Below are 16,381 nucleotides of genomic sequence, written 5' to 3'. Positions count from 1 at the left end.
AAAATACCACATGAAACCTCTTTACCCAGACACCCCTTTTCATGTTCCCTTGAAGTTGCAGAGGGCAGTATTTTTGCAGCTTCGATTCCACAAAAGATCCAGTTGTTTAAATTCCCTCGGTTTTAGGGTAACTGTACGCCTTCCGTGAGTATCACTGCTGTTAGTTACTGATGCAAAAAGACTTCAAAGAGTATGGATATAGTTGGAAGCCACACACATTGACTAGAGCAGCTATTTTGATCTGCTGATCAGGTAAAGGCTGCAATACCTGCCTGCATCACTCCTAGGAATAGCAACCTGTAAATCACAAAAGGATGTGTGTGATGATCAAAATACAGACATGGGCCTGCCAGTGGCATCATGCTGTGGTTAATGGAGATGATTAATTTGTAACCTGTTTATGAGCATAGGCTTGTTACTTTAGGTATAGCAGTTTATTCCAAATGGAAATTTGGGAGCAGATCTTGTTCCTGCAGGTCCCACATTCCTCCCTTCCAAGGTGGCCATTTAGCTCCCACTGGCAGCTGGCTCATCTGACCCCACACAGCACTCAAGTTCAGCCTGAGGTGGGGACCAGGCGGCCAGGGCTGCCACACCAGCCCGAAGGCTTCTGTGCACAGCTGGGTGCAGCACTGCAGTAAAAGGCTGTGTGGGAGGACAGTGTCCCCCCACCGCCCCTGCTTGTGGCTAAGGAAAGCCCTGGGCTTCTGCAGCATCCCTCTGTGTATCCTACTAGCAGCGTCATGGCGCCTGGGGAGTTCGCAACATGGTCCCATCTCATTGTGGTCAAACTATCGTGTGCTACAGAGCCTGCCTGATTAGTTTTTCTGCTTAACTGTAGGATATAGGATAAGGGATTTCTGTGGTATGACAGCCTTTGCATTTCATGTTGTTTAGGTTTTGTTTCAACTGAAACTCAATGAAAAACATTGTTGATTAGGATATGTATCATGAAACCTAAAAATCTTTCAGGTATTAATAATCATCAGCTTTCACTCTCATCAGCAATTTTGCTTCAGTTCTGTTCTGCCTTTCTCTGATAGGTGGATTGTCCTTTGTTAAACGTGACACAAGATCACATCTCAACAGTCTTCTGTGCTTTAGTCCAGTATGTGGAGATTCCAGAGAGGCCCAGACTTATTTTTGATGCAGCCAATACACAGAGGATAAATATCTGCATTACCTTTTGCACTCCAGAAGTTGTTTATCCAGTTACTAGACACTGGAGCACAGATGGTGCTGTATGTATCGCTACAGAGCTGATGATTTATTCTGTGTGTGTATATATATATATGTACATACACACACATACTACTATAACTTAGACCATCATAGAATCATTTAAGTTGGAAAAGGCATGTAAGATCAAGTCCAGTTAACCTAACACTGCCAAGTCCACTACTAAACCATGTCCCGAAGTACCACATCTGCATGTCTTTTAAATGCCTCCAGGGATGGTGACTCAACCACTTCTTGGGCAGCCTGTTCCAATGATTGACAACCATTTCAGTGAAGAAATTTTTTCTAATATCCAATCTAAATGTCCCCTGGCACAACTCGAGGCCGTCTCCTCTTGTCCTGTCACTTGTTACTTGGGAGAAGAGACCCAACACCCACCTCACTACAACTTCTTTTCAGGCAGTAGTAGAGAATGATAAGGTCTCCTTGTTTTAATTTATGGCTTATTTATATGGTTACAATAGGTTGATAATGAGTACTTTTGCTGAAAAGTGCCTATGCTTGCCAGGAAGCATGCCCAGAGACAGTAACTGTTGTGTTATTCAGGGTATTTATAGTTGTCTTCTCATTTCTTATGAGCAGAATATGAAAAAATAAATTATTTCTCCCACCTTTGATGTGGTGTACACAAGAGGAAGTTAAGAGAATGGATGGTCTCAGGCTCCAGGCATTGGAATGACAGAAAAGAGAGCTGGGCTGGGCTGTAGGCTCCCAGTGTGAGCATGGACTTCTCGCACAAGATATGTCTCTCTCCCTTCAGTCATTTGTCCTGTGTTTAGTTAAAGCCCTGATCCATCCAAGGCTTTTCTGTAAATATTTAGCTTATGCAGTCTGCTGCTGTTAAATAAAGGTAAGGACCTAGGTGTTCTTAATGACTGCGGGGATTGCACATAATAGAATCCATATTCTCATTGCATTTTCCAAGCTCCTTCCTGCTAAGAAATTTTTCCAAATTATGTGTGCCTGTCATCAATTAGAAGTGCAACCTTTGAACATCTATGGGCATAAGGGAGTGAGTTCTGGGAATAGATGAGTTAATTTTGCCTTAGATTTACTATAATATTTTCAGTTAATTTAAATACAGAAAATAATACGTAATATCCATGTATACAAAGCCAGTCTAATTGATATGGCTTTAAAATGACACACAAACTGTTGCAAAACTAATTCTTCCCCTTCCCTGACCTCCTTCCCCACCCCCATTTTTTTTTTTTGCATTCAGAGAAGTAAAAATGAGTATGTTTATAGATACACAAATACCAGTCACATATGGGACTAATTGATAGTTTACCCTCATTTGGTTTCATTCTAGCACCCGTCCTTGTGGCCGTGCAGCCAGCTTTAATACACTAAAAATCCATCACTATTTTTTCTTAAACGCTTATAAAGACAGAAAATTGATCATAGCAGCTTGGGGAGCTGAAGAAGTTCTTGAAACCGTTCCAAGTTTTTGAGAGCTGAAAATGAAGATGTAGTCTCATTCCTGTGAGTTGTTTATAGAAATGAATACCAAGATGAAAGTGATATACCAAATACCTGTAGATACTTGTGCCTCCTGGACCCTACATGTCTTCAGTAGAGACTGAAAACAGTAGAAGAAAGTAAAGAACTCAGAAGATAGACAGACACAGAGATACTTATGTTTTTTCCTGTTTGTACCAGTGTTAGTGTAGACCATAGTGTGATCCAGCTGACCTCACTTGAAGAATCCCAGTTGCCTCATTGTTTTTATACGTTTTGACCTCGGATTCTTCCAGTGAAATAAAGCAGCTTTGGCTGATGATACACACAATTTTGGCTGATATCTGGGTGGGCATTATTATCCGATTACTAATTTTTGTTCCCAGTAGAATTTACCTATTGCAAATCCTGAACCAAATGGGGCTGCTCTGAGCAGTCAGTGTGGGAGGCTGGCCATTTCCAAAAGAGGGAAAGAAGGTGTCCTCTCTCTGGCAAGCCTGAGTTGAGTTTTTGTGCAGGAACAATGCTGTGGCTGGAGCAAAGCCATCCACGTTTCTCCCCTTTCGGGGAGGGGCCCCATCCAGTCTCTCTCGGAGTCATTTCGCTGTGCCATCTGCTGGATTGTTATTTACAATGCAGCAGCAGCAGAGTACAAATACACGGATGATGCTGAGCCATTAGGGTTTGATTTCTTCAGCATGGCCAGCTGAAGAGATCCTACAGTGGTAGTGTAGGACAGTAGACTAAGGAAACCTCTTTCCCCTTGAGGGTATTGCCTCATGGTGTTCTTGCTCAGGACGGCTTGAAGATTCGGAAGTAGCTTGTGATTTATGGGATTGCCTCTGTTTGCAGAACTGGTTTTCTTTAAATGTCCTGTTCAAAAGCTAATGTAGAAAATGGATTTTGGAGAAAAAATGAGAGTAAAAACTTAAGCAAGGAATCACTGTGGCAGAAAGATGTTATGCTAGGGAGCAAATCAGCATTTAGGCTAAAGACTGTTCCTTACAAGCAGCGGGTGTTTGAGGGGGAGAGGTGGAATGACAGCAAATGTGTGTTGACCACAGCACAGAGACCTTTGCAACTGCTTGCTGTGTTTCAGCATCTCTGCAGACTCCCCCCTTCCCTCAGGGAGCATAGTGCACCCAGTACTTTCGGTTCGCTTTTGCCCAGCAGTCAAGCTGACGTGGCTGGGCTGTGACATGGGCTCCACTGCTGGATGCGAGCACATGGGTGCAGGGTGTCACTGCCTGTCCCTCCCTGCACACTCTTTATGTCCTGGCATTTCCCTCTCCCTGGATCCTTTTTTAGCAGCATTAACTCTCTAGTGGAATTACTCACTTCAAAAGCAAATTACTATCTTTCTCAGCACTGTTTCACTGAAACAGCCTAACTCCCACAGGAGAGCTCGGGGCAGCAGTGAGAAAGAGGAATGGCTCTTTATGGACCGTTATCCTAGTGGGCATGTGCTCCTTTCAGGATTCCTCAGAATATTCTACAGCTTATCCCACCAAACATGGATGTGATCTGGTTCATCTCTCTCCTTATGGTGTTTGCCAGGGTAGTTCTTCTGCTGCTTGTGCCTTTTCTTCTCTTCTCCAACTTATGTTGGTTCAAGACTATCTCCTAGATCACCTGTGCTTGTATGTACCTCTCTCTCTCCTTCGTCACTCATCCCATCCAAAGGTACTTCCTTTCCTTAGCTCTCATCTTCTGCTCGCTGTTACTCTCTGTGGGTCCTCTACGCTGACCATCTTGTTAAAAAATAAAAAATAATAAGCCTCAACAAAACAAACTAACAAAAAAGAAACAAACAAAAAAACCCACTAGAGATCTTACTCTTCTGGGAAACGTTGGAAGATTTTCTTTTTTTTTTTTTCCCCCCTTTTAACAACATCTTAAGAGGGTCAGATCCCTAGGTATTCCTGAGCAATACGTTTGGCTTGTTAGACTGAAATCAGTTCAGCATAGTGGGATCAGAGGGAGGCCTCTGGGAAATACGGCCACAATTTCATGTGGCCGTGAGCTATTACAGTTATTTATTTTTCCCTCCTGACATCTGTGTGTTGTTTCTGTTGAGTCTTACTTACCCTTTTGGCAGGATTTTTAAAGAATGTTTTTTGCTTGTTTGTTCATATCATGTTGTAGCTTTATCCACATCTGCTTACAAGTCCAGTTGATCATTAAGTGTCTAAATATGAAGGTACTTTAAGTTGAAACAAAATTCTGTGTCTGCTTTGGAGTTAGCTATTATCATAGCTCAAGAGATTGGGTTTGATAGCAAGAGATTAAAAAAAGGCAAGAGCCAGATGCTGTCCTGCTCTCTTTGCTCCCGAGGCAGAAGTGCCTGTGCTAGTCTAACAGCAGTTTGACACAAGCCTGACACTGACATCAGGCGCAGTGCAGTGGGAAATGTAGTGGTGGTGTAATGTGAATGTGCCTGGCATTAGCAAATTGGTACCAGCCCCAGGGAGAGCTGAGGGGCCAGGGAGGCATGTGGTACTCTGTAACACTCACATGTACCCATACACACAGGTTTATCTAGCGGTATTACATTAAAGCTGCCTGTCTTTTTAAACTCAGCGGGATTACTTTGAATGGGTATACTAACTTTATGTCTCCATATTTATATTCTAATGATGTTTTCTCATTTATTCCAAAATGGGATTAGAGTGGTGACTGTAGCGGCATGAATAAGAGTTTTTATCCCATATCAATGACTTCCTTCTGCCATCTTCCTCCCTTCCTTCCTTCCTTCCTGCAGATAGAATAACGCAGGTAAAATGCCAATAAAGCTTCATACAGTTCTACATACTTTGCTTCTCCTGTAACTTGTCTGGGTTAAAAAAAAAAAAAAAAAAGACGACAATTGAGACATCTGATACCCAGCCTCTAGAGTCTCCCCTTGTTTCATTCGCAAGATGAATGAATATAATTTTTTGGCAGAGTTACTAGTCCTAAAGAAATGTCAGCTTGTTTGGTTTGCTAGGAAAACCTTTATCTCTTCAGATCATTAAAAAAAAAACCGCTCGATTACTTTGTGCCAATTACTGCAGTTTCCTGGACTTTCTAATTCCGGTCTGGGCAAGTTCTGCTCTTCAGGTTTATGAATTTCGTGCTCATAGCATTTATATTGTACTGAAGGAACTGTATAAAGTCCTGTTTGTACTTGAATCTAACAGTCCAGGGTCCATATATGACTAAATCAGGGGGGCCATTTCCTTCCTGTCTCTTTTTTTTTTTTTTTTTTTTTTAAATCACACATCTCTCTGTTTTCTCTTGGGGATTTTTTTCCTTTCATGTTGCTTTCTTTTGGCAGTCTCCTCTTCTTTATGTTCCATTCCATTGGGTTTACAGCCTTTCTCAGACCTAATAGACCTTAATATACAAGGTCTATACCTAATATGCCTTGATGCACTCCAACTAGTTTGACAGGAGAGGATCCATCCTGAGAAGATGGACAAACTGAACTGTTTGCTTCAGTGGTCATCATACATGTATGTGTATAAAATTATTGAAGGCAGAGGAAAAGTAGAGAAAAGCCCATTAGTATGTGTACTTTTTTATTCGGTCCTAGAATTTAAATGGCAATAGCTTGTGTTGTCTGAAAGAAGGCGGCAGGTTATGTGTCCTATGAAAAAAACCAGAATGAAAGATGGATGAGAAGCAGTAAAATGTGACACACGGTATAAAAAAATGGCAAAATATCAGTATATTGAAACCAGAAAATAGAAGGGGAGGGAAAAAAGACAATTGCTGTCCCTTAAATGTAGTTTATTATTTGTTATGGCACGGACATAATTTTCTACCATGCTCTTCAGGCTTTTAACTTATCACATGCCAGTCCATGACCACATGACAGGCTGGACCCCATGTTTTCCCTTATTTTGTCTACATCAGCTGTAGCATTCAAGTTTTAAGAAATAGATATTTTTTTTAATTAATGTCTCCTTGATTATATTTAAATTTAGTACATGAATTGATATGACTCAAACCAGAATATTTGGTTCACTTTCTGTTATCTCTTTTTTTCCCCCAAGTTTATGAATTTCTGTTACTTTCTGTATTACTTCCTACTACCCAGTTTGTAAAATCAATAAACCTATCATTTCAGTGTCTACAATATAGCCCACAATTGAGCACAGAACAGAAAATCTGAAAGTAAATCTTAGGAAATTAATATTAAGGAAGCAAAATTAACCAGGACACATTGACTCTTTAGTGTGATGTTCCATCAGACACTCCATTAGACTAATTTCTTCTAGCTCATAGCTAAAGCTCGGCTTATGCAACATAGATTTTCATATCCATGCTGCACAGTCTTCAATATATGCTGTTTACATTATTCCATTATAATGGCCTGCAAATTTAAATATTTTTTTTATTTTTTAAAATTAAAATTATGTGAATGCGCCTGAACTAGAACTTAACAACATCTTTTAAAAAATGCCCATTTAATTTGTACTCTTAATTTGCTGTAGTAGTAAAAGGAATGGCAAGTGCTGATCTCTGTATTTAAACAGGCAAATCAATCAGTGTTTTGGCAATTTTTGTTGTTACATGAAACTGGTCATGGACTCAGCTCCCACTTTCTGTCATAGTTTCAGACATTTTACATTTTGACATTCTGGTGAATCAACCAGTGTCATTTGCAAAGCTCTGGTGCAGATTTAGGCAGGGTTTAGATTTTTCCTTTAGTTTATGCCTTTCCTCAAACTGATAGCCACTTCTGAAAGTACATAAGCTCCATGATAGCAGGAGCATGTCTGCAGCTTAACCTTTCATGCTTCAACACGAAATAGTAGTCGTGCCATGTTATTGACAGTGTTTGGGAGGGATAGTGGGGAAGGACTTTCTGAGTAATTCAGACTTGAAAATTATATCATCGTGTGTTGTTTGAGAGTTGTGGTTGTGTCAAAATGTGCATTGATGTAACATGGAAAATAAAATGATTTCTTAATTCTTTTTAGATGGAATTGATTAAAAACATAAGCACTGCTGAGCAGCCCTATTTATTCACCAGACATGTACATTTCCTCAACTTCTCAAGGTAAGGCATTTTTTGAATCAAAAGTATTTTTCATTGTTTTCTAATACTATGTACTTTCCTTCCCCCTTTCTGGCACTGGAAGTCATGTTCAGAAGTTGGAGGTTTTTTTCCCGTGCTCTGTTTGCTATAGGACAGTTATGTACAGCACGTTTGTGAAAAGCCAGGATGCTGTTGCATGCCTTTGCCTCCAAGATGATCTTGGTTTACAACTTTTCCAGCCAACGTCCATGAGATGGTAATTTGGGTCTTTAAACTGTGCACTTGTGTTTTAAAAGTGGCGGCACACTTGTGAATGTTTTATCTCTGTATAGCCAGATACTAATACAAGACTGAAAACTCTACTGAGTTCATTAATATTTTACCTGGAATGACTCTTCACCAATTTAACCAATTTAATTTTGTTCTGACAAAATAGTCCCCATTCCACAGGATATGGAAGTGTTTATAAACCATGCAAATGGATTATGCTCTGTATCATGGGAGTGCAGTCCCTTCTGACAGCTATTTAAAAGTATGTAGCAAGACTCTAGAGACATTTATAGTACAGAATGTGAAGAAAATTGCATTTGGATGAAACTTCTGAGGAATTTTTGGAAGGATGTGAACGAGTGATGCTAGTTAGCATTTAGCCAGGACACAGGGGTTAAAGCTGACTGCAGATGGTTATTGCCCAAGCTGTAAATTTAATTTGGAAATTATATTCAGGAACCATGCCATCCGTGCCACTAGGTTGGACTCCTTATATTTAGATAAAAAATTTTTCTGCAGATCTTTGTAAGAGCTTACCTAACTTCCCAGCATTTTGTTTATGTGGTGATGTCAGTGCACGTCCTTTGAATGTATGGGTCTAGGCATAGGTAGAGAGTGTAGAAGGAAATTATAACACTTGAGGAGGGGGCTGTTGTTTAGTTTTGGATTTTTAGAAAACAAAATATTTTGAGCAGTTGGAAATTCATTGATATATATATATCAATTGATATATAATTTCACTATGGGCATAATTTCATCACATGAAAACAAGAAGAGTTAAACAAAATTCTGATTGTCTGTGTTTTCTGTTCTGATTCCATGAGAGTTCTGTTTCTAATTTATTATCTTTAAAGTATAAAACTCATTAGAATAGGATTTAACACCTTGGGTAAATGATCTCTTCTGTCTGATCAAACAAGTAGCCATACCTGAGGGTCAAAGGGATGTTTCTTGATTAAACTGATTTTTCAGAGATGGTGTGCAACATTAGGTATGTGAGAAAAAGATGAACATGATTAACTCTTGCTCTTCCCAAGATACCATTTTCCATACATATGGTACATCCTAGCCACATAAGTAACATGTTGCTCCTGTTGTGTATCCATGAGATGAAATATCTACTTTTTTTTTCAATACAAATTTCTGAAAATACATTAAAATTATATAAGATGTATAAAAGTTTTTGCAGTATTTTGGCTGTTCCTTGCAAACCCGAAAAACATTTTTTCAGTTTATGTTGGTTTAACTGGTAGCTGTAGAATAGTGAAAAGTCTGATGAGTCTTTTAAATGAGACGTCATTGAAGTGCATCAACACTGCTTACTATTGGTTTAACAATTCCTACTGTTTTCTGAAAAATTAATAATTTTTGAGAGTTTTAGTCTTTAGTTTCAAAATTTGTTGGCAGTTACACCTAACAGTGAAGTACCACGTTGAATATTTACTCTGTTCCTTAATTCTAGGGTGATTATTTTTTTTTAATTGATTTCATTAGGATCTGGAGTGTTAAGTATTGATTTTGCAGAAATTTCAAGAATGTTTTTAAGTACTCATTATAAATATTACAATATTGTGAAAGTGGTTTAGTTATGCTTGATTTTTTGTTTGGGTTTTTTTTGAAATTATTCATTTATAGACCATTTCTAGTGGATAGCTGAATTCAAATTATCTATGGAATACTGGTCTTCCCATTTGCTCCAGCTTTTCTGCCAGCTCAACATAAAAGCCACGCAATACCCCAGAAACCAAAAAGAATATGGGTCAAAGTATCGATGTAGTATTTTCTGGCTGACAGATGGCAGCTTGCCGTGAGCAGCCATCGCAGATGTTATCTTTGCTACTCTTTTGGTAAGCTCCAAGGTCACTGTTTCGATAAAAGGAACCTCTTCCACTTCTGTGCTTGCGTGCTTTCAAGATCTGTAGGGATTGGGTTAAGCCATTTAGAGTATGTCACCAAGGTGCTAGAGCAGCAGAGAAAATGTAAGCAGAATCATGCAAAGCAAGAGTCTGCTTTGCTTTCACTTGGAATCCTAGAAACACAGAATCATTTACATTGGAAAAGATCTTTCAGATCATCGAGTCCAACTGTTAACCTAACACTGCCAAGTCCCCCACTAAACCATGTCCCTAAGTGCCACATCTACACATCTTTTAAATGCCTCCAGGGATGGTGACTCAACCACTTCCCTGGGCAGCCTGTTCCAATGCTTGACAACCGTTTCGGTGGAGAAACTTTTCCCAATACCCAGTCTAAACCTTCCCTGGCACAACTTGAGGCCATTTCTTCTCATCCTGTCACTTGTTACTTGGGAGAAGAGACCGACACCCACCTCACTACAGCCTCCTTCCAGGTAGTTGTAGAGAGTAACAGGGTGCCCCTGAGCCTCCTCTTGTCTAAGACTTGTGCTCCAGACCCTTCCCCAGCTCCGTTGCCCGTCTCTGGACACGCTCCAGCACCTCAGTGTCTGCCTTGCAGTGAGGGGCCCCCACCTGAACACAGGGTTCCAGGTGCGGCCTCACCGGTGCCGGGTACAGGGGGGCGATCACTGCCCTCGTCCTGCTGGCCACACTGCTTCTGACACCAGCCAGGACGCTGTTGGCCCCCTTGGCCACCTGGGCACACTGCTGGCTCATGCTCGTGGCTGTCACCCAGCACCCCCAGGCCCTTTCCCACCAGGCCCTTTCCAGCCGCTCTGTCCCAGCCTGTAGCGCTGTGTGGGGCTGGTGTGACCCAGGTGCAGGACCCGGCACTGAGCCCTGTTGAACCTCATGCAGTTGGCTGGGCCCATCCAGCCTGTCCAGGTCCCTCTGCAGAGCCCTCCTGCCCTCAAGCAGATCAACGCTCCCACCCAGCTTGTGTCATCTGCAAACTTAGTGAGGGTGCACTCCATCTCCTTGTCCAGATCATGGATAAAGATATCAGACAGAATTGGCCCCAGTACAGAGCCCTGGGGAACACCACTTGTGACCAGCCACCAGCTGGATGTAACTCCATTCACCACCACTCTTTGGGTTCAGCTGTCCAGCCAGTTTTTCACCCAGCACAGAGCACGCCCATCCAAGCCATGAGCAGCCAGTTTCTCCAGGAGAATGTGGTAGCAGACAGTGTCAGAGGCTTTACTAATGTCTGAGTGGACAAAATCCACAGCCTTTCTCTCATCTACTAAGTGGATCACCTTGTTATAGAAAGAGAACAGGTTCTTCAGGCAGGACCTGCCTTTCATAAACCTGTGCTGACCAGGCCTGGTCCCTTGGTTGTCCTGTACATGCTGTGTGGTGGCACTCAGGACAATCTGCTCCATAACCTTCCCTGGCACTGAGGACAGGACAGGCCTGTAGTTCCCCGGATCCTCCTTCCTGTCCTTCTTGTAATGGGCATCACATTTGCTAACTTCCAGTCCACCGGGACCTCCCCAGTTAGCCAGGACTGCAGATAAGTGATTGGAAGTGGCTTGGTGAGCACTTCTGCCAGCTCTCAGTACCCTTGGGTGGATCCCATCACACCTCATAGACTTTTGTGTGTCTCAGTGCTGTAGCAGGTCACTGACCATTTCCCCTTGGATTATGGGGGCTTCATTCTGCTCCCTGTCTTCTAGCTCAGGGGGCTGGGCACCTGGCGAACAACTGATCTTACTATTAAAGACTGAGGCAAAGAAGGCATTAAGTACCTCAGCCTTTTCCTCATACCTGTTGGTGCTTATTGGTGCTTCTCAGCTTCCCAAACAGTAGTAAGAAAAATAAACTCCATTTTTGTTTAACATCACTGATGTGAATAGCAGCAATGACAGATTGCTTGGATTTCCCCGCTTTGCACCCTGCACCTGCTTATAATATAAACCTGTCAGCATTAAACCTCTCAGATTATTCAGCAGAGCATCACAGCATTTACTTATAATTGTCTTGAACTGAAAAAAAAAAGGAAGCCTGTCATCTTTCCAGAAAAAACTTTCTAGTGGAAGTGAGCTAAGCCTTTAGTGGTGAATTTGAGCACATGCATGTTTCTGGGGCACCATTAGTTTTGCTGAACAAATTTTGAAGAACTTGATAATCTCTTCCTGACCTGACTGCTTGCCAGGGCTGTTTTTCGTTTGGTTTTGAACAGTGTTTTAAGAGGCCCTGCTGGTTCAGCTGAGTAAATAAATCCTCATTTACTCTCCTTGTCTTCATCTTTTAGTTCAATACTATCTTTTCTCAACTCAAAGTAGTGCAGAGGCAGACAAAAAGATAAATCTTAAAAGGATGCATTGAAGCAAATCTTAAGTGAATTTTCACAGACATTAATTAATTCATTGCAGCTTCAAACAGAAGATAAAAGTATAAGTTTCTTGCTTTTCCTTGATGTGATTGAATTTCTACGTAGCACTTGTTACAGGAACGGCTTTTATTTCCAGGGGTTTGCGGCTTGTGTTCCTAGTCCAGTGCACTAGGGCTAGCTTTAGGAGACAACCCAGTGCCTCGGGAGGGTGGCTACTCAATCCAGTCCATTTCAGGAACGTTTCTTTTAGGGAAGGTGGTGCTGTTTATTGATTATCCTTTACTTGTGATTCCTGGGTCAAGGCTTTTCATTACGGCTCTGTGGTTGTTGTGTCCTACTCATTTCACCCTAAATGCTGGACTGACCTCTCTATACCTGACTTCTTTCTTACAACCCTACTTGAAAATGTTCTTATACACAGAGGTAAGCATTTAGGTGCTTTTTGGTTTCATACTGGCTGTGGCTGCTGAGGCTAGCCCAGCATGGGATTTTCTTGCTGTTGATTGGAAAAGGAGTATATTTCTCAGAAGTCTTCCATGAAATAGTCATCCAGGCTATGTTTGAAGGCATTGTGTTACACCACCTCTGCCACCTCCTTAGGCACTTGGTTCCATTTGTCTGCCAACTTTACTGTCAAATTATTGTGGCTAATTTCTAACATGAATTGCTCTGGCTTTTGCTCTTTATTGACTGGAATGCTTCTTTTGTTCCATGGTACTCTCAAGCCTCTTGCCAGCAGGTGTTTTCCTCATCCATGTAATAACCCTGTGACCCTTCTCTGAAACTTCTCCACTTGTCCCATAGTCTTTATTAAGTGCAAGCATCAAAACCGTGCTCTGGACCTGTATCAGCTTCACTAATGCTGTGTATGGTAGAATGCAGTCACTGTGCTTATACCTTCTAAAGATACAGTTGGGCCACAGCAATCTGGACTTTCAGGGCAAGTTGTTTTTCTCGTGTGTTTCCTAGATCCTTTCCTGATCACTGTTTACCAGGCTGACATTTCCCATTCTGTAGAAATGGCCTTCATTATTCTTCAATGTGTTAACCAAGGGGAAAAAAAAATAATGACATGAAATCTGCAAAATTACAAGCTGCTGTGAGACTGCAGTGGATGTTATGAAGTAGAAAAATATGGAAAAGAAAATCTCCCTTGGTGTGTGTATTTGTACTCTTGGGGTGCGTTGGTCTATGTTTAAAAAACCATACACACACACACACACCAAAAAAACAAAAACCTTTTTTTGTCACATACCTAAGGAGCTGTAGAAGTTGTCAGTCATAACCTGTGCTGTGGTCTGTAGTGCGCAGGGCAGAGACACCCACCTCCACTTGTGCATACTCAGGAATTTAGGAGGTTTGCCTCCATGCAGGGCTGTGTGCCTGAAAAGGGCATGTTGCAGGACCAGGATGACAGCCACCATTTATCTTTGTCATGTTCCAATTCCTTTTCAAAGTCAATGCTGCATGTATTTAAAAAGTGTGAGAGCCATTAAATTAGTGAAAATACTGATATTTTTTTTTCTCTTTCTGAGTTGAAGTTTATATATTAGTGTTGCTTGGAAAAGCATCCAAAATATTAATCAGAAGTGAATATTAAAGAATATCTCTACTCTAAGCTGGTAAAGATATATATGCTGATATATCTGCTGAGATTGCAGTTCTTGTTGGTAGATCCAAGCAGTACAGTGTTAGAGTGCAGAAGCTGTGAAGAACTAGAATAACCTGCAGAGAGACAAAAAGCTATTTCAGGATAGCTGCAGGTTGTTTGCTGTGCTTTATCATAAATGCTGCTTGTCATCTATTTATTTAGCCTGAGAAAAAATGAAGCAGGAAGAATCCTGAAGCTGGAATAGCCCCGCTTGACCTCTTAGTAATCTTCTGCTGAATTAAGTAACTGTAACAGTCTTTGGGCTGCAACTCAAGGTCTTTGGTGTGTCAGAGATTTCAGAGAAGCAGAAAAAACGTTTGCAAGAACGCACAGGGGTTGGTGAGGCCACAATTTTGGGTCAGGGATGGGGATAATTGCACAATTCACGTTTAGGACATGGGAAGGCAGCTTTCCTCCCTCCGACACTGAACTGTTATGGTCCAAGCACGCACTTATGGACTCTGGTTCAGGCAGAGCTGGAAGCTTGGCTGCTCCCTCCTGTGGTGGGGTAAATGAATGTTACAGGGGAACGTGTAAAAACTTACAAATGTGCCTCTGTCAGTGACTGCTGCGTGACTTTTGCTTGTTTAAAGGCTGGCTGATTAGATCAGGGTAAAGTCATAGGAGGGAGAAGCATTAAAAAGACCACCCAAAGAGAGAAACAGGCTTTTTCATGTCTTACTGGAGCTATGATTTCTTTACTTTCTGCAGTAGTTACAGGCCGCTGGGGAGTGATCTCCTTTAAAATTTCCTATGATGTGGTAAGGAGATGCAGAGATAAAGCATGGAGTCAATTTAATCTTACATTTTAATTAGCCCTTGTATTTCAGTTTAGTAATCTTACTTGTTCAAAGCCAGGGTGAATTATTGCCCAGCATTAGTATACGAGGAGCCATCCCTTCTGCGCTGTCAGGCTGCTGCCTTCTTCGGTTCAGCAGCAGTTTAATATCTGCAGCATGTATTTAGCATAGGTGTGCATGTGCTTGAGGGGAGGGGACAACACTTTTAGCATAATTTTCTAAGAAAATAAGACTCATACAACTGTTCCAGCTGCTCTGTGTATCTTTCCAGTTTCCCCCACACCTAATGGCTAAGTAATTTCTGAACCTTTTGGCCAGTTTCAAAGCAAATTTGGAAGGCCAGTAGAAGACTCAGAGACAGCCACACTGCTGCAGGTGCGTCTGCTGAAGGGAAAGCCAAGCAAAACAGTGCTGCTGGACCTTCTGCTGGGCCACAGCCAGCGGCCACCTCGCTGTGCCCTGCTTGGGATGCCAGCCCCAGCTCTGCCTCTTGCTCAGTTCATGAGAGGTTTTGGGGAGGAGAGAAACATCTGTTTTGTCTTTCTGCTTGGGAAGGTACTTGCTTTTTAGTCCCTGGAATAACATGAGAAATATTTTTGGGTTTCTGTTATTCATTAGCAGAGTTATTGTATAAAGTTCTTGTTTTTCTTGAAAAGTGTTTTTTTTGGTAGACAGTCTGTTATCAGCTTTACTGATTTATTTATTTTTTTATATTACTTTTTAAACAGACATAATGGCCAACACTACCTAATAAAAATGAGTACATCAGACTGCTATAGCAGCAGACAGTGTCACCTGCAGCAGTACTGATCAGTTTGGACGCTTTCCTTCAACTCTGACTTGAATTCTGAATTATGGGTAGCAGTGAATCACATGTTGTATGAAGACAGAGATAAACCAAGAGAGTTTCCCATCTGGATAAACCCAAAGCTAAACTTAGTTTCTGAGTATTGTTCATGGTTTTTTGTTACTCATCAGTTTTGTGTTTTTTTCTCATGCAGAAGCAGCTCTAAAAATTGCATTTTAACACAGCACTTTGTCATTACAGCGTTCCTTGTTCTTGGGGTCTGTAAAATGTGTCTGTAGCCAACAAACAAAAAGGAGGTGAATCGGAAGGAATGAACTTGGTTATATGTTGTGTGATGAAGGAGCTGTGTGTTTGAAAGCCGGAGCACACTCTGCTGACAGCGTGGTGTTTGGAAGTCTTGCATTTTAGCCTGTTGATCATTTGTAAGGGTTGGATGATATATTCACCATTTTTTAAGGCAAATAAATATCTTGCTTTGCCATAAGTTAGCCTATGTATATGTCTTTGGTCCATTGATTTGGCAATAGAATTTAACTTTTACATTTTTTAATAGACTGGTAAGAGGCTGATAAAATCAGGGTGATTCTGTGATGCTCTTTTCATTGACTTACAACAGTCATGGGATGTTTTTCACAGGTTTATTTCAGGTTTATTAATAACTTCAGTATTCTTGTTTCTGCCTTTTTCTGGAACCGGTAATACCACACAGAGCATAGATGCTTTGCAGAACATGCCTATTATGTGTGTTAACAGTGCTTCACTAGCTTTTGAAAATAGTGTGCTGGGCAAATGTGTGGAGCTAGCATAACAAGATGCTGAACGTCCATGACCCTTCCAGTGCAAATTCAGGCATACTTTGTGTGAATGGCAGT

The 16,381-nt window shown here is 41.3% G+C and overlaps 1 protein-coding gene across 1 annotated transcript in view; it reads left to right on the top strand.

The window, feature by feature from the left end:
- UST (uronyl 2-sulfotransferase) overlaps positions 1-16,381 on the top strand; it is a 166,385-nt gene that overhangs the window by 80,060 nt on the left and 69,944 nt on the right. Inside the window, exon 4 of the mRNA XM_037392589.1 lies at positions 7,668-7,747. Coding sequence (XP_037248486.1) covers positions 7,668-7,747 — 80 coding nt within the window. The remainder of the gene's footprint in view (positions 1-7,667; positions 7,748-16,381) is intronic.

The sequence above is a fragment of the Falco rusticolus genome, chromosome 6 (assembly GCF_015220075.1).
Source record: "Falco rusticolus isolate bFalRus1 chromosome 6, bFalRus1.pri, whole genome shotgun sequence".
Classification (NCBI taxonomy): domain Eukaryota; kingdom Metazoa; phylum Chordata; class Aves; order Falconiformes; family Falconidae; genus Falco; species Falco rusticolus.
This window is presented reverse-complemented; position numbering and strand designations above follow the sequence as displayed.